Below are 21,858 nucleotides of genomic sequence, written 5' to 3' on the forward strand. Positions count from 1 at the left end.
ATGAACTGTAACACTCACGGTGAAGGTCTGCGGTTTCACTCCTGAAGTCAGTGAGACCACGAACCCGCTAGAAGGAAGAAACTCTGGACACGTCTGAACATCTGAAAGAACAAACTCTGGACACACTATCTTTAAGAACTGTAACACTCATCTCGAGGGTCCTTGGCTTCATTCTTTAAGTCAGCGAGACTAAGAACCCACGAACTGTGGACACACTAGGATTCCAGACATGAGCCACTATACCTGTCCTGAGACCTCAGTGGTTTTTTTTTTTAATACTTTAAGTTCTAGGGTACATGAGCACAATGTGCAGGTTTGTTACGTATGTATACTTGTGCCATGTTGGTGTGCTGCACCCATCAACTCATCATTTACATTAGGTATATCTCCTAATGCTATTCCTCCCCTTACCCCCTCGCCACAATAGGTCCCAGAGTGTGATGGTCCCCTTCCTGTGTCCAAGTGATCTCATTGTTCAATTCTCACCTATGAGTGAGAACATGTGGTGTTTGGTTTTCTGTTCTTGACATAGTTTGCTGAGAATGATGGTTTCCAGCTGCATCCATGTCCCTACACAGGACACGAACTCATCCTTTTTTATGGCTGCATAGTATTCCATGGTGTGTATGTGCCACATTTTCTTAATCTAGTCTGTCACTGATGGACATTTGGTTTGGTTCCAAGTCTTTGCTATTGTGAATAGTGCCACAATAAACATACGTGTGCATGTGTCTTTATAGCAGCATGATTTATAATCATTTGGGTATATACCCAGTAATGGGATGGCTGGGTCAAATGGTATTTCTAGTTCTAGATCCTTGAGGAATCGCTACACTGTTTTCCACAATTATTGAACTAGTTTACAGTCCCACCAACAGTGTAAAAGTGTTCCTATTTCTCCACATCCACTGCAGCACCTGTTGTTTCCTGACTTTTTAATGATTGCCATTCTAACTGGTGTGAGATGGTATCTCATTGTGGTTTTGATTTGCATTTCTCTGGTGGCCAGTTATGATGAGCATTTTTTCATGTGTCTGTTGGCTGTATAAATCTTCTTTTGAGAAGTGTCTGTTCATATCCTTTGCCCACTTTTTGATTGGGTTGTTTTTTTCTTGTACATTTGTTTGAGTTCTTTGTAGATTCTGGATATTAGCCCTTTGTCAGATGAGTAGATTGCAAAAAATTTCTCCCATTCTGTAGGTTGGCTGTTCACTCTGATGGTAGTTCCTTTTGCAGTGCAGAAGCTCTTTAGTTTCATTAGATCCCATTTGTCAATTATGGCTTTTGTTGCCGTTGCTTTTGGTGTTTTAGACATGAAGTCCTTGTCCATGCCTATGTCCTGAATGGTATTACCTAGGTTTTCTTCTAGGGTTTTTATGGTTTTAGGTCTAACATTTAGGTCTCTAATCCATCTTGAATTAATATTTGTATAAGGAGTAAGGAAAGAATCCAGTTTCAGCTTTCTACTTTCCCAGCACCATTTATTAAATAGGGAATCCTTTCCCCATTTCTTGTTTTTGTCAGGTTTGTCAAAGATGTAGATGTGTGGTATTATTTCGACCTCAGTATTTTTTAAGGAGCATATCTGAGTTCTTCCACACTGGCCACTTACACATGGCACAGGGTTAGAATCTGGGTTATAACATTCAATGCACTGAATAGCATTTAATCTGTAAATTTGGAGAAGTATGGCCATTTTAGCAATATTGATTTTTCCTATCTATGAGCATGGAATGTTCTCTTCATTTGATAGGGTGGAGGGTGGCAGAAGGGAGAGTAGCAGAAATCTCTTGCAATTGGGCATATGTTGCTATTTTTGGCTTTAGTGAGTGAGCTCCTGAGATCCTCCCATGGCAGGATCTGTTGACCCAGGGACCCAGAAGCAGTGCAACCCAAGACCAGTGGGTGAAGTCAAAGAAGTGTCCGCCTGATGGCATCTTATCAACCTCAGCTTGTAGACTGTGGCCACCCCCTGCCCCCATTCTCTTTGTTCTCAGCCCCACCGACCAAAATGTACCTGTTCCAGAATCCTTTTTCTTGAGGTCCTGTTCTGTGCTAAGTGGAAGCTAGCTAACACGCTAATTCTTCAACCGTATATTTTTAAAAGGAACCCTTGCAAGCGTGAGAACTTCAGAACGGTGGCAGGCTGTGGAGAAAATAAGACGAGGGAGTGTAAGTCTGTCACTTTGCAACTCCTAATTAGCCCATGTTCGTGGCTGATCCTGAAAAAGGTTTCTTTTGCTATTGATGATAGAATGTCTGTCAAACAGAATTGATGTAATAGCAAAATATTATACATAGGTTTTCAGTTGATGCACTCTCTCGTAAATAACTTGGTGTGTGTGTACATGTGAGTATGTGTGCAGGATGTTAGAGAAGATACACTAAGAAGTGCGATACTTAGGTACATGCATTCTTCTAGAACATCTCTTCTCTTTTTTTATGTTTTTATTTTTTAGAGATAGTGTCTTTATCACCCAGGCTGGAGTACAATGGCATGATCCTAGCTTTCTGTAACCTGAAACTCCTGGGCTCAAGCAAGCTTCCCAGATGGATGTGCACCACCATGCCTGGCTAATTTCCCCAGGCTGGACTCGATCTCCTGGGCTCAAGTGATCCTCGTTCCTTGGCCTCCCAAAGTATTGGAGTTACAGGCCACTGTGAGCCACTGTGCTTGGCCTTCTTAACTTTTCTTAAGTCACTGACTTTTTAAAATAATAGAGTGAAAACTACAACCCTGATCCGTAGAGAAGTGCATGTGATGGTTCTAATTTCAGCAGGCTTATGGATCCCATTGTGTTCATCCATGAATTCTTTAGAGGTCCATGTAGCTCAGATTTAGAAATTCCAGAGTTGGGTAAAGATATCACTAATATGTTTGCAGGCAGTGTGAACATAGTGATGCAATTTTTTTTTTTTTTTTTTTTTTTTTTGAGACAGGGTCTTACTCTGTCACCCAGGTTGGAAGGCAGTGGCACGATTTCAGCTCACTGCAATCTCCATCTCCCAGGTTCAAGCGATTCTTCTGCCTCAGGCTCCCTAGTAGCTGGGACTACAGGCGTGCATCACCATGCCCAGCTAGTTTTTGTTTTTAGTAGAGATGGCTTTCACCATGTTGGCCAGGTTGGTCTTGAACTCCTGGACTCAAGCAATCTGTCTGCCTTGGTCTAGTGATGCTATTTCTTAAAGGAGATGCTTCTTGGAAATTTGTATGAAACTTTAGATGATTTTTAATGCATCACAGAACTCATTCTTGATGGCTTCTTTAAAAATGTTGCTAAGTGCCTCCTTATTAATCTGCTTAAATTTACATTTGGTTAAATAAGAATTTGTAATCCTGTAGCTCCCAGGCTTGAATGGAACATGGTGTGGGCACATGCAGATTTTTTTAAAGGGAATACCTTTCCCATTTCCATTTTTCGTTTTCTTCTTTAGCTTCTTAGGCCAAAACCACTTGAATACAATTGATAACCAGTTAACCAATTCATTGACCTTGCATTTTGCTGTTTTCAGTCTGAACCCTCTTTTGTCTAATTTTTTGCTATTTCTTTAGCTTTTTTTTCCCCCTGCCTAAGTATTCTTTGTTCTAGTCACCTGATTTTTTCTAAAATCTGAAGTTCCTACCCCTCTCTCTGAATTTTGCTCATCCTTCAGAAAGTTGAGATGAATGCTCATCTTTCTCTGTGAAGCCCTCCTTTTCATCCAACTGAACCAGTCCTGTGTGGAAAGAAATACAAAGCACCCCACAGCCTGCGGGACCATCAAGAACAACACCTATGTAACAACTTCAGAAGGAGATGAAAGGGAAAGAGCAAATTTGTTGAACCCTCACTCTGTATCACGTGAAGGAAACAGGTGTAAAGTGGTTAAATGACCAGAAGGAGGGAAAGATAGAGCTTTCTGCACGGCTTCCAAGTGGCTGCTCCACCATGTCCCCTGCTGTCTCTGCAAGTGATGTGTGTGTGCACTTGAGATGTCCCATCAGGTCAATCTAGGAGCACCATGGACGAAGTGTTCCTGTGGCTCTGGATCCTTACTCATTCCAGTAGAAGAACAGGGACAGTTCCTAAGGTTAAAAGCCATAGTTGTGTTAGTTCAGAGGGAAAGATCAAAGCTCCCATGTGGATTTGGTGGATTTTCCTAGCCCTGGGCCTCTTCCTTTCCCTCCCCTTCCTGCCCTCCTCATGCAGCGACCCTAAAGATAAGGTCCAGTACAAAGAGAAGCAGTCCAGTTTTGTCCTCTTATTGGATTAATTCCCTTTTGGTTTTTTGTTTTGTTTTGTTTTGTTTTTGTTTTTGTTTTTGTTTTGAGACAGCGTCTTTCTTTGTTGCCCAGGCTGGTGCAGTGGCACAATCTCAGCTCACTGCAGCCTTAACCTCCAGGTTCAAGTGATCTTTCCACCTTAGACTCCTGAGTAGCTGGGACTACAGGCATGCACCACCATGCCAAGCTAATTTTTTGTAGAGGTGGTATTTTGCCCCGTTGGCCAGGCTGTTCTGAAACTCCTGGGCTCAAGTAACCCACCCACCTCAGCTTCTTCCCAAAGTGCTGGGATTACAAGTGTGAGCCACTGCGCCCAGCTAGATTAATTCTTAATTGTAAAAGAAGACAGAAACTAATGGCAAAACATGCTTTTTATGTGTGTGTGTAAGAGTGCAAGATAGAATGTGACTTGCTTACTGTCTACCACATAATGCTAATAATCGAGGCTTACATGTAGATATACATTCATATATATTATACATAATAAAGACATGTACTCACATAAAAGAGCCTAGATCACTCCTTTTATAACACTGAGCTTGTTTTTCTCCATTGATGGGTTGAAGTTTTTTTTCATATTCTCTTTCTCTCTCTTCCCAGTGTTTTGGAATTTCCTGGGCAATTTTCCTACCCTTCCTTTTCTTACCCTTCGCTGGGTGTCACTTCCTCCCCATGCCACTGAATGCCATTGAATGCCATTTCCTTTCCTCTCGGTGCTGCTTCTCCCTCCCAGCTCCCCAATTAAAGCTCTTTATTCAAGTACGGCTTTGCTGGAGGGGTAGCGCATCAGAACTGGAGTCAATTTAGAAGCGGTGTTCCTGCAAGAATTCAGAGTTCATATGTCCTCCTGAAGATGCTTTGGAAGTTAACACAAGATTCAGAAATTAATTTTTATATCCTCGGAGGAGAAGAAATCTATGCTTGTCAGTTTTTTAGGAGATTTGTTTGGTTATGCATACACACCTTTTATAGCTCAGGAACATATATTTTTGCATGTTTGGCTTTATACTTTAAAATCTACCTTATTAATTGCTTATACTTTTTCCTCTACTTTTCATGTAATTGATTTTTCACATTGCTGCTGAAAGAGTAGGACCATTGTGTTGCAGTGAGTTAAGCCAGGGATTTTTTTTGTTTACTAAAGTGACTTAGGCTATAGAATCCTGAGGCGGCTCATACTAGGATAGAGTGAGCATGTGCTTTCGGGGCACAGGTTCTCAGTAAATACTTGTTGTTTATTCACTGAAAGCAGCATTACCTTTGTTATTTATAAAGCTAATAATATTTGGAGAACTTTGTTACTTATAAAGCTATTATTTGTTGGCCTTTTTCGGGTAGATGCTCAGATATTTTGATATTTTATGTTTACCTTGAGGAACATGTAGAACCTTCTAAATGAGAATTTCACTGTTTCATAAACTTTATGTTTAAATAACTTAGAACGACTGTAATTCACTCCTTTAATAGCTGCTTTGGGTGAAATCCCATAAAATCTGTGAAGCCAGTTATCATTAGTATACTTTTGAACTTCAAACTCTTATGGTAATATGTAATAAGTTCATTATCCACCTTGTGTTTTTGGCCAGAAAACAAAGGTAATTAATCACTGTAACTACAAATGACCTTTTTTTTTTTTTTTTTTTTTTTTTTGCATATAAAGTGCTTTCCAGAGGAAAAAGCCTTGAATTCCCTAGCACACTGAATTAAGTCACTCAGTGGCAAATTCATAGTGACCAAGGGTGGTCATGCAAAGAAATGTCACCTGCTATACTTCAAAACACTGAGCCCTAACGGCAGGATGCTGGGTGGTAGTGATGGCACAGACAGACCAGCTTGGGTGCAGCTGATTGGGGCGCTTTTTGAGCAAAAGCATCTTGTGGCCCTTGAGGCAAAGACACAAAGCTGTAAGGAGTGGCAGACTCTGGGAGCAGCAGGCACCACACAAAAACATAAGGATGGGAGCTCTGCTTGGGTGCAGCCCACGGGAGGGTCAGGGGGTCACACTTTGGTCTTCAGAGTCATATGGTTACCAGCGACAGCCAGGTTCTCTTCAGCTCCAGAAGGGCAGCACTAGACCCTGCACCATGCTAACGCACACCCACGGCTGCCAGGAAGCCAGAAGCTGCTCTGAACACATGATGCTTTCCATCCACAGCATAGGCATGAAATCTGGAGTTATCCATCTTAAGCAATACTGATCTTAGCATAAAATCCTGTGTGGGGAAGCAGAAGTTGACTAGAAAGTGTTTGCTTGTGGCACCCACATTGAACGTATTAGCTATCTAGAGTATCATGTGTTTCATTCTTGTCAATCCCCCAGCTCAATAGGCATCTTCATTTGGATAAGATTGATTATTATACTCATCACATTATTGCACAGGGTAAGGGACATATGTGTTGGATTGATTATCCTGATGCTGCCAATGAATTAAGTTTTCTGAACCAAAATATGGTTTCCAAAGCAGCAACATCAGCAACCCCTGAGAAGTTGCTGGAAATTCAGATTCTCAGGCTTTACCCCAAACTTACCAAATCAGAAACTCCGAGATACCCCTCCATCTGTGTTTCAGCAAGCCCTCTGGTGATTCTGATGTCTCTGTGGTTTGAGACCCACTGCCATAGAGCAGGGCTGTCTAATAGAACGTTCTGTGGTGATGGAAAGGGTCAGTATCCCTGCCATGCAGTAGTGGAACCACTAGACACCACATGTGTCTGTTGAGCTCTTGAAATGTGGCTGCTGTGACCAAATAATAGCATTCATCGTTTAATTTAATTTTGATTAATCTGGGTTTAAATTCAAATAGCTGCATATAGCTAGTGGCTGTCCATCAGATAGCCCAGCCCCAGAACACACCCTGCTAATTATTATTGTGTAACTCCTAAAATGCTTAAGCTGTTGGTTGTGGAATTATTAATTTTAGATCATAGAACAGAATCTTCCTTACTCAATTCAACAGAATTGAAATGCAATTGTTATAACTTAAGTAGTTGATTTTGATTCTTCATGTGGAGGGGAGATAGTTTGTGGGCTGCTGGCTGGTTGAGGGAAGCTGTTCTTGAGCTGATTGATCGTTGATTTTGTGAATGTGCATCAACTGCAGTGCCAGGTGGCTCATGCGTGTTGCAGATGTAGCCAATGGTCATAGATACATGTCCTTTTAGGAGTAAAGCTGTTGCTCAGGGAGGGGCTGTGTCAGTCCAGAAATCAGATGGACTCTGGTTTCTCCAGCCTGTCCAGCAAAGTGGAGGTGCTTCCAGCCAAAAAGAAGTTAATGAGCCCTGCAGGCACTTTGGTCTGACTGCAGGCAAGCAGGTTGGTTTTCCAGCCTCCTGGGGCACCCCTGGAGGAAGCAGATGGGATGGGAAGTAAACCTGACTGATATGAGATATCACACTTTTTCGGGCTGGGCTCCAGGCCCCTGTTCATGTTTTTAGTTACCTGGATAGTCTTGGTATCAGAGTTTACATGAACCATGGCCAAGCTTATCGCCATACAAATGTTTGAAGAATGATTGAATAGCAAATGGGATAGATGAATTACAGCCTATGGAAAGTCCTTCTGCTGCCAATTTATAGTTTGTGCTTTTGAGATAAAGATGTCTTTGGCTTTTACATTTGTATTTTCAAGTATAAATATATATACACACACACACACACATATACACACACACACATATAAATATACACACACACACACACACACACACACACACATACACACACTAAGGAAGGAGGAAACTTTCAGGTCCCCAGTGGTTGATTTTCACCTTTGATCTGCATACTAGTATTCATAGCATGCTGCTGAGTTGACTTTTTTATTTCTATATAATAACAGTATATCGATCTGTTGCTAATCTGATGTAACCTTTGTGTGTGTGTATGTGTATGTATGTGTGTGTGTCTATATGTGTGTGTGGTGTTGATCAAGATACATTACTCCAGAGGCCAAAATCAGAAACTAGGGAGGTCGAATATTTCATTATTTAAAATTGAGCTAATATAATGCAATGTTAAGAGGACAGCTCTTCAGATACTGGGTTATTTAAACAGCTTCAATGTACGTCACCCAGGAAGGGATTTGGAGGTTGCTGTCTTTCTTCTGGTGGCAATGCAAGAAAACCAAAAGGAAAAAAACAATTGCACTTAAAAGATCCTATACGACAACTATAAGTATGTATGCTTCGTAATATTCAATTTTATAGGCTGCTATGGTACACAAATTCTCTTTTGTGCATTTTTGCTCTGTTTCCCTCTTCATTGTCCATCTGAAACAAACTATGCCAAGCACTTAGCTAATGATACACGAAAAAGCATTTCAGCGGCCACTCAGAAGTGAGCGATTGCTTATGAAAAACCCATAAAAAATAAGTAAGACTGATAGGTGAATTCAATGGTCCTTTTGGAGTTATATCTTTCTTTGCTTTGAAGAAAAGCAAAATGTGCTGCTGCCATCCCTTGCTAGGAGTTCTGTTCCCAGATTCACATTTATGTTTCCATGGTGGTACCACCAAACATAGCAGAACTGAAGAATTTGGAAGTGCTCAGCTTTTTAAATAACCAGATCAAGGAGCTGCCCACACAGATCAGCAGCCATCAAAAACTCAAACACCTGAACCTTGGGTGAGTATCAGTGGAGGGGAAAGGATGGAGAGGAAGAGAGTGGAAGGGGCGTTCTGGGTAGGGCCAGGGGAGGAATTCCATTTATATCATTGCACAGAAGAGGATTTCTAATTTCTTTTTGTGTTTTGGGCTTTAAAAAAAGTTTTATTGTTTTAATATATCCTTTCAGTGGCCTACATTAGTGAATATTTGAGAGCTAATTGAGAAGCTAATAGTTGGCATAATAAGGAGGTTACATTTTTACTGTATTTTGTGTCCAGTAAAATTTTATCTCAGTTCTCTTGACCAAGAAGGGACTTACTTGCCTAGCATGAACTGGCAGACAAGTTGTAATATGGTTGATTTTTTTTCTCTCTGTGTTAAATAGGAATGGTTTACAAAGCACCTTCATGCCATGGAGGGAAGAATGTATTCCCTAATGTTGCTTCATTCATTTTTGCAATTCTTCTCTGTAGTTGAGAGGTGACAATTCTGTCTTTCTTTATGCCAAGGTGAAGAGAGGAGTTTTGATTCAACTGAGGTTGCAGAACCAGGTAGCAGTAAATAATAATAATGATAACCTGTCTTCATGTATTGCTTTGCAGCACTTGATCCTCTCAACATTTGTGAGGTAGGGAGGGCAAGTTTTAGTGCTTTCATTTTATACAGAGGAAGCCAAGCCTTTTCAAAGGGGCTAAGGGACTGGGTTCTGGTCACCCCTGAGGTTAATGGCCAAGCTGGGAAGAGAACCCCATAGGTTATGGGTCTAAAGGCTCCATCAAGACTCCATTGATATGGTTTGGATCTGTGTCCCCACCAAATCTCATGTGGAATTGTAATCTCCAGTGTTGGAGGTGTGGCCTGGTGGGAGGTGATTAGATCATGGGGGGTGGAGCTCTCATGAATGGTTTAGCACCATCCCCTCTTGGTAGTGTCCTTATGATAGTGAGTGAGTTATTGCAAGACCCCTCGTGCTATCCTTCTCCTGCCATGTAATACACAGGCTCCTGCATTGCCTTCCACCATGAGTAAAAGCTCCCTGAGGCTTCCCCACAAGCAGCGGCTGCCATGCTTCTTATACAGCTGGTAGAACCATGAGTCAGTTAAACCTCTTTTCTTGTAAGTTACCCAGCCTCAGGCATTCCTTTATAGCAATGGGAGAACAGACCAACACATCCATAGACCCAAATCGGAACTGCGGCATCAGAATTCCATCTTCATTGGCACAACTGTTAGATGAAACTGCCCACTCATGCTTAAGTCTCTGTGCAAAGTCGTATATTCATTAAATTTTAGCCACTAAATGCTCTGGTTAAGTTAGTGATTGATGTGGAGTGGCAATAGATGCTGGCCAGATATTTGCCTTTTTAAAAATTTATTTATGTATTTTATGAGATGGAGTCTTACTTTGTCGCCAGGCTGGAGTGCAGTAATGTGATCTTGGCTCACTGCAACCTCTGCCTCCCAGGTTCAAGCAATTGTCCTGCCTCAGCCTCTCGTGTAGCTGGGACTACAGGCGCACGCCACCATGCCCAGCTAATTTTTGTGTTTTTAGTATAGACGGGGTGTTACCATGTTGGCCAGGATGGTCTCAATCGATCTCTTGACCTCGTGATCCACCCATGTGACATCCCAAAGTGCTGGGATTACAGACGTGAGCTACCACGCCTAGTCGCAAATGACATATTTAAACGCTCACAGCACTGCCTGCCTGGGGCCTAGGAATTGTCGGTTTTTTGGCACTGTTGAGTATAATGTGTGAGGCAGGCAGCTGTAAGGTCAGAGGTCAGGCTAGACAGGGAATCCTGGATATCTGCTGTTCAGTGAATGAGGATTTACTAAGTTCCCAGTGTGTACCAGGCGTGGTTCTAGCTACTGGCCATCCAGCCCTGATGGAGCTTCCATTGCAGTTGAGGAAACCAATCATAAACAAATAAATGTTTATAATAATGACAGGGAGTCAAAAGTGCTAATGAAAGGCCTCTGGGCTAAATAAACAAGCTCCTCCAGGGCATGGTGGCTCATGCCTGTAGTCCCAGCACTTTGGGAGGCTGAGGCTGGTGGGTCAGCTGAGGCCAGGAGTTCAAGAACAGCCTCCTCAAGATGGTGAAACCTCATCTCTACTAAAAATACAAAAATTAACTAAGTGTGGTGGCGTGCACCTATGATCCCAGCTATTCTATCCAGGAGGTTGAGGCAGGAGAATCGTTTGAACCTAGGAGGCAGAGGCTTCAGTGAGCTGTGGTCGTACTCCAGCCTACGTGACAGAGTGATACTACATCTCAAAAATAAATACATAAATAAATAAATAAACGAGCTCCAATTTTATCGTGCTGACAATTGAGAAATTTGCATAGCCGAGTAGTGGATATGAGATATGGTCAGATTTTCCTACAAAAGATCAGTGTGGAGAAGAGGGTGGAGGGAGGGAAACTAGAGGTTAGGAGACCAGTAAGAACATGAGCTTCATGTCCCATGTGAACTAGGACAGTGACAGTGGAGGCAGGGAGGGATTTTATATGAAAACTATACAGGTGGTAACATTGACAGACAGTAACTGATGGGATGGAATGATACCTACGTTTCTGTGTTGGACAGCTGAAAAATAGAACAGATGGAGACAGGTTTGTGAAGAAAATAATAAGCTCACGTTTTGTTCTGTTTGGTTTGAGGCACCGTAGGACAGAGCTGTAAACTTTTCTTTTTCTTTTCCGGTTTTCTTGTTTTGTTTTGTGTGTGTGTGTGTGTGTGTGTGTGTGTGTGTGTGTGTGTGTTTATTTTGGGGACAGAGTTTTGCTCTTCTTGCCCAGGCTCCAGTGCAATGATACGATCTCAGCTCACTGCAACCTCTACCTCCTGGGTTCAAGCGATTCTCCTGCCTCAGCCTCCCAAGTAGCTGGGATTACAGGCACGCACCACCACATCCAGCTACTTTTGTATTTTTAGTAGAGATGCCATTTTACCATCTTGGTCAGTCTGGTCTCGAACTCCTGACCTCAGGTGATCCACTCGCCTTGGCCTCCCAAAGTTCTGGGATTATAGGCATGAGCCACTGTACCCAGCCCTAAACTTTTCTTTTTCAATGAATGCATCTTAGTTGCCTTCTTGTTCTCTTTGGAGTTGTTTACACTTTTGGCTGTCATTGTTTTATTGATTGTGTAAAGCTTTTTGTATTTAATTACGTAGCTGCATAGATAGAGTCGTCAAAGTTTGAAGAAAACCTCCCAGTTCTTAGGGAAAGGAGCTAAGATGGGTTTCACTAAAGGATGCCTCTGTCCTCAAATGGCATGAAGAATTATGTTCACACAGTAAGGCAAGTTATAGGGAGGACTCCTTATTCTAAGGAGCCAGGGTGAAAGAAAGCATACACACAGGAGATCACAAAATGGAGCAGGCAAGCCACTTGTATGCGTAATCCAAAAGGCACCCTCAATAAGAATTTGCTTTCAAAGTTTTATATACTATTTGCAGTTTACTCTGTTGGTTGTAAGACATGAGATAATTTTAGGCCACCTGAATAAATAAAAGAAAGTTTATTTCTATTCTTAATTGCTTAAATACAGCTTATTTCCTAGAGTTATTTTCCAAAAAATGTGAAACCACACATGTTCCCATGCTGATGATTATTTCTAGGATAACTTAGCAGGACCACTGTGCCCAACTATTCAGAAATAACGTTTGACCTCGTTTGTTGCTAGAGCTTGTCTCATGAACACATAGAAGTTTTTATTAAGTACCATGTGGGGTACTTATGGATTTGGATTATTTATTTATTTATTTATTTATTTATTGAGACAGGGTCTCGCTCTGTCTCCCAGGTTGGAGTGCAGTGGCGTGATCTCCGCTCACTGCTACCTATGCCTCCTGGACTCAAGTGATCCTCCCACCTCAGCCTCCTGAGTAGCTGGGACCACAGGTAGGTGCCAACTCACCTGGCTAATTTTTGTAGTCTTTTTTGTAGAGATGGGGTTTTGCCATGTTGCCCAGGCTGGTCTTGAGCTCCTGAGCTCAAGCAATCTGCCTGTGTTGGCCTCCCAAAGTGCTAGAATTACAGATGTGAGTCACCGGGCTCAGCCTAGATTTTTTTAATATTTATTTTTGATAACTGTGAGTAGGTCACTGTAGAGTTGAGAAAATTAGTGCCTTTAGCCAAGAAGGTTTTATTGAAGCTGGAGGTACTCAAGACAACCTGCAGAGAAGAAACTGCTCTGAAAAGGAGTCTGTACAGACCTTTCTGGGGCTTTAGAAGAAAAGGAAAACAGATGTTGAATAGCCTTAGACACCCTGGTTTTATAAATTTCTCCATCATATGCAGATATTTGCCCACTTCCAACACGCATTTGAAAAATCTTCCCATGCAAACAAAGAATTGATACCAATTGGCATAGCTGAGCCCTATGAAGCTTTATGTTTCAACACCTGAAGTCACCTGAGATTAAGCAAGCGTGGCACAAATGGTAAAACCACACTTGATATTCAGACCATCCCAAGTGGCTTGTCATGAGGTGAGCTTGCTCGCTTAGGGCTGATTCAAAATTTTCTCTCAAATCTTTTAAAAAATAATTCTAGCAACGGCTCTCCTTTCATGAGAAGCCACGTGTGAACCATGGATCATGTGTTGGGTGCTTCACATACTTTCTCTCTCACCCTCCCAGTGATCCTGCCCTGAAGATGTTATCAGCCTTATTTTATACTTGAGGAAATTCGGTCTCAGAGAAGCTGAGTAACTTGGTCAAGGTCACGCAGCTGGCAAGTGCTGGAGCCAGACTCCTCACCTAGCTGTCTCCTACCTTAAAGCTCCATTCTGTTCCTACTCCCCCTGTAACCTCTCATGGAAACCTTGATTGCTAGCAGTGTCAGAGTGGGGCCCTGAACATGGAATTCCTACATGTGGAAATGTGGATGGATGGAGAAGGATGTTAGCACCTGCTGGGGGGAAGGGGAACAGCCAGCATGTTCCAGCCTTCATTCTGCAGAAAGATGCCAACAGGTCACCGTGCACATGGTCTGGCCTCTGAAGAGGCGGCCAGAAGTCTCTGCAGTTCCTTGCCCCGTTTGTAGCTGGGGCTGTTGCTAGCTCTTCTGAAGTTTCAGCATTTGTTTAAGGACTTCCTTTCTGCCCCCCAGGGTGGTGTGCCTACTACTGTTACATACTGCTGTCAGCTGCACGTGGGACTCTGCTGTGTTCCTTACACGTTGTAGGTATTGTTTTGTCACTCAAAGGAAAAAGGAACCTTTGATTAAGTAGATTCTTGCCACCAAGAGGTGGAGGGGCTCCAGGCTTGCTCTGGGCTGGAGATTGAATGGGAGCTCTCTCTCAAGTGAGATGCCTCTTCCCTCTAAAGCCTGTTTAACTGTGGATTTCCTGTACCTAATATTGCAAAAGTGTATTTCTTTATTTGCAGAGAAAAATGTTAAGGAATCAGCAGTTTTCAAAAACGGATAACTTAAAGCAGTGTTTAAAGACAGAAGCACCTAGTGTATGCTTCTCTATCTCCCTTGCTGTCTCTGACTTGCACTTCTTCTCAGAATCCTTGCATAGGAGCCCAAGGGTCTGGAGTGGCTTTGGCCTCCGTGAGGTACAGGGTGCTTCCAGACACATGTCACCCACTTCTGAAGTCTTTGCTCCTTACTCTCTCTTAAGCTGTTTTTTCATCTCAAGATGGCATTAATTACAAGCTCCATCTTGCCTGTATTACAAGGTAGTTTTAGTGAACAAGCGAAGTACTTGCCATAATGTGCTTCACAAATTGTGACTTCATGGAGAATGTTCATTGTTGCTGTCATGGCAATAGATAGTCGTGAAGCTAGTTTTGCTGGGTGTAGTCTGTCTGGGACATTTTCTTCCTGAGATGGGGAACCCACATTTCCATTTTGGTTTCCCCCTCTGCTGTCAGCTGTTTCTGGTGAGGCCCGCTTGGTAGGACTGGACTGAGCTTGATCTGTTATGAGAAGCATCGATGACTGGAATGATTTTTATTGTCACAGTCCCTTCCACCTTTCAATACCTGTCAACTTTTATTAAAGTTTTTTTTTTAATTGGCTTTTAAGCATGCTCAAAGGGAACTGCATTGAGAAAAATAAGGGGCTTAAAGAAAAGGATAAAAGATAGTGTAGAAAAAACATCCCTTAACGTCACACACTGGGGCCTGTTGGGGAGTGGGGGGATAGGGGAGGGATAGCATTAGGAGAAATACCTAATGTAAATGATGAGTTGATGGGTGCCGCCAACCAACATGGCACATATATACCTATGTAACAAACCTGCATGTTGTGCACATGTACCCTAGGACTTAAAGTATGATTTTAAAAAAGAAAAAAATTTCCTTAGATTTCACTGGAAACATGCAGACACAAACACGCACACACACCCTCACACACACCACACACACATACTGCATAAACACACATACCACTACACCCCTACACACACCCCATACACATACCACACCATACCACATCCATACCCCACACACACACACCACACACATACCACACACACCACCACACCCTCCACACACACACCACACTGCACACACACCCCACACCCACCCACACACACCACACACACACCACATCCCCTGCACACACCACACACACAGCACACCCTCCACACACCACACATAACACCCCCGTACACACACACATAACACTACACACAACACCACATACACCCACACACACTACACACACCCACACACACACCCACACACAATTGACCCTTGAACAACACGTGGCTTGAGGAAGCAACACACTGACCCCCCATGCAGTCAAAAATCCACGCATAGCTTTTGATCCTGAACAAACTTAATTACTAATAGCCTACAGTTGACAGGAAGCCTTACCAAAACATAAATGTCGATTAACACATATTTTGTGTGTTATATGTATTCTATTATTCTATTCTGCATTTTTTTTTTTTTTTTTTTTTTTTTGAGACAGAGTCTCGCTCTGTCACCGAGGTTGGACTACAGTGGCACGATCTCAGCTCACTGCAAGCTCTGCCTCCCGGGTTCACGCCATTCTCATGCCTCAGCCTCCCGAGTAGCCAGGACTACAGGTGCCCACCAACACACCCAGCTAATTTTTTATATTTTTAGTAGAGACGGGGTTTCACCATGTTAGCCAGGATGGTCTCGATCTCCTGACCTTGGGATCCATCCTCCTTGGCCTCCCAAAGTGCTGGGATTACAGGTGTGAGCCACCACGCCCAGCCGCCTCTATTCTGCATTCTTACAATAAAGTAAGCTAGAGAAAAGAAAATGTTATTAGGAAAGCCATAAGGAAAACAAAGTGCATTTACTGTTCTTTAAGTGGAACTGGATCATCTTAAAGGTCTTCATCCTCTTTTTCATGTTGAGTGGGCTGAGAAGGAAGAGGAGGGTTGGTCTTGCTGTCTCAGGAGAGTAGCAGAGGCAGAAGAAAAATATCCATGTGTCATTAGACCCAGGCAGTTCAAACCCATGCTGCTCAAGGGTCAATTGTATGATTTAAAAAATGTTTAAGTTATGATAAAATACACATAAAATATACTGTCTGGCCGGATGCAGTGGCTCACGCCTGTAATCCCAGTACTTTGGGAGGCCAAGGCAGGTAGATCACGAGGTCAAGAGATCAAGACCATCCTGGTCAACATGGTGAAACCCTTCACTACTAAAAATGCAAAAATTAGCTGGGCTTGGTGGCACGTGCCTGTAGTCCCAGTTATTCAGGAGGCTGAGGTGGGAGAATCGCTTGAACTGGGGAGGCAGAGGTTGCAGTGAGTTGAGATCTCACCACTGCACTCCAGCCTGGGCAACAGAGTGAGACTCCATCTCAAAAAAATAAAAAACAAACAAAAATGTACTGTCTTTGTAGTATACAGTTCAATGGTGTTAAGCGTATTCACATTGTTGTTCAGCCAATCTCCAGAATGTTCTCATCTTGCAAACCTGAATCCTACACCCATTAAAAAACATCTCTGCATTGCCCCTCCCTCCAAACCCTGGCCATCACCATTCAAATTGAAGATAACTTTGAGTGTTAGCAGTTGTAGGAAAAAAAAAAAATGATTATCCCTTCTAAAAGGAATAAAGGAAATGAAATAAAGCAAAAGTCTGAAAACTACAAAGCTTCAATGTGTATAGTTTGAGATATTATCACTACATTCATAAGGAAATTTTTCTTTACAAGGACAGATATTTTGTGATGGTTTGAGTTTTTCTGTAAAACAGTGATTAAATTTTGCCATTGGAGAAAAATGACAACTAAGAAATTTTCAAATGTTTCAGGAATATATAAGCTCTCTGACTAAACTTATTAGTCTAAATAGGACAACATACCACATCCTCTCATTTATATGTGGAATGTAAAAAGGTAAACCTCATTGAAACAGGGAATAAAATAGTTACCAGAGGCTGGAGGGAGAGGGGAATTGCAGAAATGTTAACCAAAGGACACGAAATTTTAGTTAGACAGGAGAAGTACATTCAAGAGATGGATTGTACGTCATGGTGACTGCAGTCAATAACAATATGTGGTATACTTGAAAATTGCTAAGAGAGTGAATTTTAAGTATTCTCACCACAAAAGACAAAAAAAATGACAAGCATATGATACAAGGCAATGTGTATATTAAATAGTGTGATTTAAGCCATTCCATGATGGATTATACATATATCAGAAGTATCATGTTGTACACCATAGGTATGTACAATCTTCACTTGTCAATGTAAATTTTAAATAAATTCTTTTTTTAATTAAAAAAAAAAAGGATGGACTTGGTGGCTTATGCCTATACTCCCAGCATTCTGGGAGGCCGAGGTGGGAGAATGGCTCGAGCTCAGGAGTTTGAGACCAACCTGGGCAACCTGGCAAAAACCCATCTCTGCAAAAAATATCAACATTAGTGGGGTGTGATGGTGTGTGCCTATGGTCCCAGCTACTTGGGAAGCTGAAGTGAAAGGGTCACTTGAGCCTGGGGAGGTGAAGGCTGCAGTGAGCTGAGATCATGCCACTGCACTCCAGCCTGGGCAACAGAGCAAGGCCCTATCTCAAAAAAATAAAAAATAAAAATAAAGTATAAAGTGACTGTAGGATCATGGCACTGTCTTACACTTTCAGCCTGTGAAACAGAGGTGCCTTTGATAATCTGTATAAATGTGTCTTTGGTGTCCTGATGTAGATTTTTGTCCCCCTGCAACAGCATGAACAGGCTGAACACTTTGCCACGAGGCTTCAGCTCCCTGCCAGCTTTTGAGGTTCTGGACTTGACTTACAACAACTTGAACGAAAATTGTCTTCCTGGAAACTTCTTCTACCTGAGTAAGAAACTTTCAGTTCTATAAATCTCCTGAACACTCTACTTTGCGTTCTAAGAGTGAAATGTATTTGCCAGGACCTAAATAAACTCCAAGAGAAATTACTGGACAGAGATATTTTTTACTTTAGAGACTCCTTTTGAATATTCCTTTGTAGCTCAGCAGTATGTACATTTGATATATCATTATGTGACACCATTGGGCTGAAGTGGACTTAGTAATGTCATATTAACATTCTGAGAGAGATTATGTACCGAAATGAGATCAAGCATCACATTTAGCTAAGAGACTTGACTTTCTTTTTAAATAGCATGCCAATAAAAGGTACCCTCCCATGTTGGTATTAATTCTTTGTGCGATATTTGCCCAGGATGTCACAATCAATTATTTATAAAAATATTTATTAGTAAATTACTAACCAAATTTTTTAAATTTCCAGCTAGGATTCTTATCTTCAGCCTTTTAAAAGTACTCTTATTGACCTATTTATCTAGTACATAGGCATTAAGAAATTACTGGCCACACTTTATTCTTTTATATGCCAACAAATTTCTTGCTGAAGATGCTTTTGAAAATTAAAAAAGTGATTTCTTCTGGGAACTCATGCACTATTTCAGACAAGGTTTGCTTCTTTTAAATGAGTGTTCTATTTCTTCAATTAGTAACTTATATGGCATTCAGAAAATCTGAATTTTCTGAGCTGGTCTCTAAAATTTCACTTTTTACCTTATGTACATTATCTCTCTATGACTTTCTCAAGCACATGAAGCCAACTGTAAAATATTTTCTTGGGTGGTGGAGCACCTGTTTTTATTATGTTATATTAACGTACAGTTCTGGAGTCTGAGCTCCAAAGTTCACTTGAGGCTGGGAGTGTAGGACCAGCCTAGGCAACATAGAGAGACCCTGTCTCTAGAAATAAAAATCTAAAAATTAACCATGTAAATTAAATTAGTAGCATGTGCCTGTAATCTTAGGTAATTGGGAGGCCAAGGTAGGAAGATGGCTTGAGGCCAGGAATTTGAGGCTGCAGTGACCCCTGCACTCCAGTCTAGGTGACAGAGCAAGATTCTTATCTATAAGAAATAAATAAATACTGATAAACAAAACATACACCTAATTATAATCAGTTTTTTTGGTTGAGGATAAACAGATGCTTTAGAATTTTAGCCTTCAGTAGTTTGGAATCATATTATCTTTGTGTAATAATTGTGAACAAATTTCTGACTACTGATATTCTGCTTAAGTTAGGATTTACTCTGTTAACTTCATGCCATTATTTTAGCCCCTTTGTCTTCATTTACTTTTGTCCTTAAGGCTGTAGAAACAACCAGTAATAATTAGTCAGATTATGGAACTGATGAGCTATGGTTATAGCCTCCATCGCCAGAAAGCCTTTCATTAATTTTTAACACAGTGCTATTTACATAGGAAAAGGTCTATTTTAACATAGTTGTATTCACTTGAAAGAACCTTTTTGCCCTAGGTAACCATAAAAGTGGCACAGTAGTTTCCTTTGTTTTACGTTGGATGCAAATGGAGATATAAATGTGAATCAAAAGTAATCTATGAGAAAAATAGCAATCTGTTTTCAAAATGTGTTAAAACTCTGTGCCCCAAAATGCTAGTGCCCACATTGTTAATTGCGTCAGTCCTCTTGGATATAGATGTTTTCCTGGACACACCGGATGCACGATAAGCCAGTAAATCTTAGCTCGACCTGCTTGCTATCATTGGGAGCCCTAGGTATGTCAAAGGCTTTTCACCAAGCCAGCGTTATTAATCAAAGCTGACTCCCTCGTATTGATCAGACCTCAAATGGTTGGGTTCCCTGCCACCCTGTTTATATATTGCTGTTTAATTTGCAGCCACCCTGTGTGTACTCTATCTAAGTGACAACAATTTTGAAATCCTGCCACCAGATATTGGGAAGCTCACAAAGATGCAGACAGTAAGTTATCTAAATTCTTAGAAAATCAATTCACTGCTGCAGCCTTTTAGGGGTAGAATCAAGTCAATTTGAGCAGGAGTAAGGTTTGTTTTGCAGGAATAAACCACTACTCCTGATAGTGTTTCTTGATTATCTACCGGCACTTGTAAATAAATGGAAAAGACTGAGTTTTAGTAGAAGAGAGGACATGGAGGAGGATGAGAGTTTCTGTGGAGCACCTTTTAAAGTGAAAATGTGTTGACAACTCCTTGTTTTCTTCTATTTAGCTCAACAATAGGGATAACAACCTGATCTCACTGCCTAAGGAAATCGGGGAGCTTACCCAGCTTAAAGAGGTCCACATTCAGGGGAAATGCCTCGCCGCTCTGCCCCCAGAACTAGGTAAGGTTGCTGATGAATGAACTTAGTTCTGGGTTTCATGAATAACAATTATCCTAATGTAGCAATTCTGAACAACCTCTCTCTTCTTCTTGGCAACTACTCCCCACCTAGACACCCAGTTCTCATCATTTGAGAACCATGTGTCATTGACCAGAGTTCAGCTGTTATAAGTTTGACCTTCTCCTATGCTGTGTTCTGCAGCTGTAGTGTCCCATGTCTTAGATACTGCTGATGAAAGATGACCCTGCTCAACTCCCCGCATGATGCAGTGGGAAAAGCATGGGGTTAGTAGTAAGAGCCTTATCCGTGGTTCCTCATTGACTAGCTGGGTAAGCTTTCTGGGTCTTGGTTGTTATTGATAATTTTATCTAAGTATCACTCTTACTTTTTAACCCCTTAATTTTTTATTGACCTGGAAAAACTTTTACCAAAAAATTAAAGTAGTTGTTACGGCTACTTGAAGATGTTGATACCTCTGCTGGTCGTGAATTTCCCTCTCTCCTGATCCCATTTCTAGTAGGAATTGTTAAATTTGTTCTTGCTGGGAACAGGTCCTACTTCTGGCCACTGAATCCTAATCCTCTGCCAGGTCATTCCTATTTCCAGGTGGGTTTATATACCCCGTCAGAAATAACCTCCAAGCCAGTCATTCTGTTACTGCTTCATTCCACTCCAAAAGGTTCATGAGTTCCCTTATCTTTACTCGTGCAGACCCTCTATAGCCTCTAATTTCTTTAATCCTTTGAACCACATTGTTTTCTCAAACTGCGATTATTTGCTTTTCTGCCCCCAAAATACCATCATTTTTAAGAAACACATTGAGGAAGCAGTTCTTTAAACAAGTCTGGCAGTTTCAGGAGGCCATTTTTTAGAAATTAGAATGCAAGCACCAGGAGGGCAGGGGCATTTTTGCATTTGTTCCCTGGGGTGCAGTACATGCTCAGAAAACATTGAATGAATGAATGAAAGAAGCAAGGACCTTGGATGGCAGGAAGTTAGGAAGGTTATGAGCAGACTGATGTGGCTAATGGTTATGCATAGGAAGAGTGAGACACAGAGCACGCCCATCAGCACTAAGAGTTCTGTTGGCAGCTTTATCAGTATAAAGGGAAGGCAGTCACATGATTTCCCGGAACAGATGGAAAGTCCTGCCTCCTCCCTTCCCATTTCCCTTAACTCTCTTGTTAGTGTTAAAAGATCAGAGGGTTATTTCATGATTTTTAAGGGCCGAGGAGCAACTCAACATTTCTCTTTATTGAGTTGCAAACAGTCAAGTTTTGTTTTGGGAGCAGGGTTACAGAATCAGGAAACGTTTTTTGCACACAATTTCAAGGCAAAAAACTTCTTTTCAAAGGAGAGATCTT

General features: G+C 41.6%; 1 protein-coding gene across 1 annotated transcript; it reads left to right on the top strand.

Annotated features, from left to right (window-relative positions):
* The first annotated feature begins 1,376 nt into the window (after positions 1-1,376).
* On the top strand, positions 1,377-20,736 carry LOC119619994 (ras suppressor protein 1-like). The gene is made up of 6 exons (XM_073019524.1): positions 1,377-1,427; positions 8,742-8,884; positions 18,048-18,166; positions 20,031-20,113; positions 20,380-20,494; positions 20,696-20,736. The coding sequence occupies exons 1-6, from the start codon at positions 1,377-1,379 to the stop codon at positions 20,734-20,736; spliced, it is 552 nt and encodes a 183-aa protein (XP_072875625.1).
* The last annotated feature ends 1,122 nt before the right edge of the window (positions 20,737-21,858 follow it).

This window comes from Chlorocebus sabaeus, chromosome 9 (assembly GCF_047675955.1).
Source record: "Chlorocebus sabaeus isolate Y175 chromosome 9, mChlSab1.0.hap1, whole genome shotgun sequence".
NCBI lineage: Eukaryota > Metazoa > Chordata > Mammalia > Primates > Cercopithecidae > Chlorocebus > Chlorocebus sabaeus.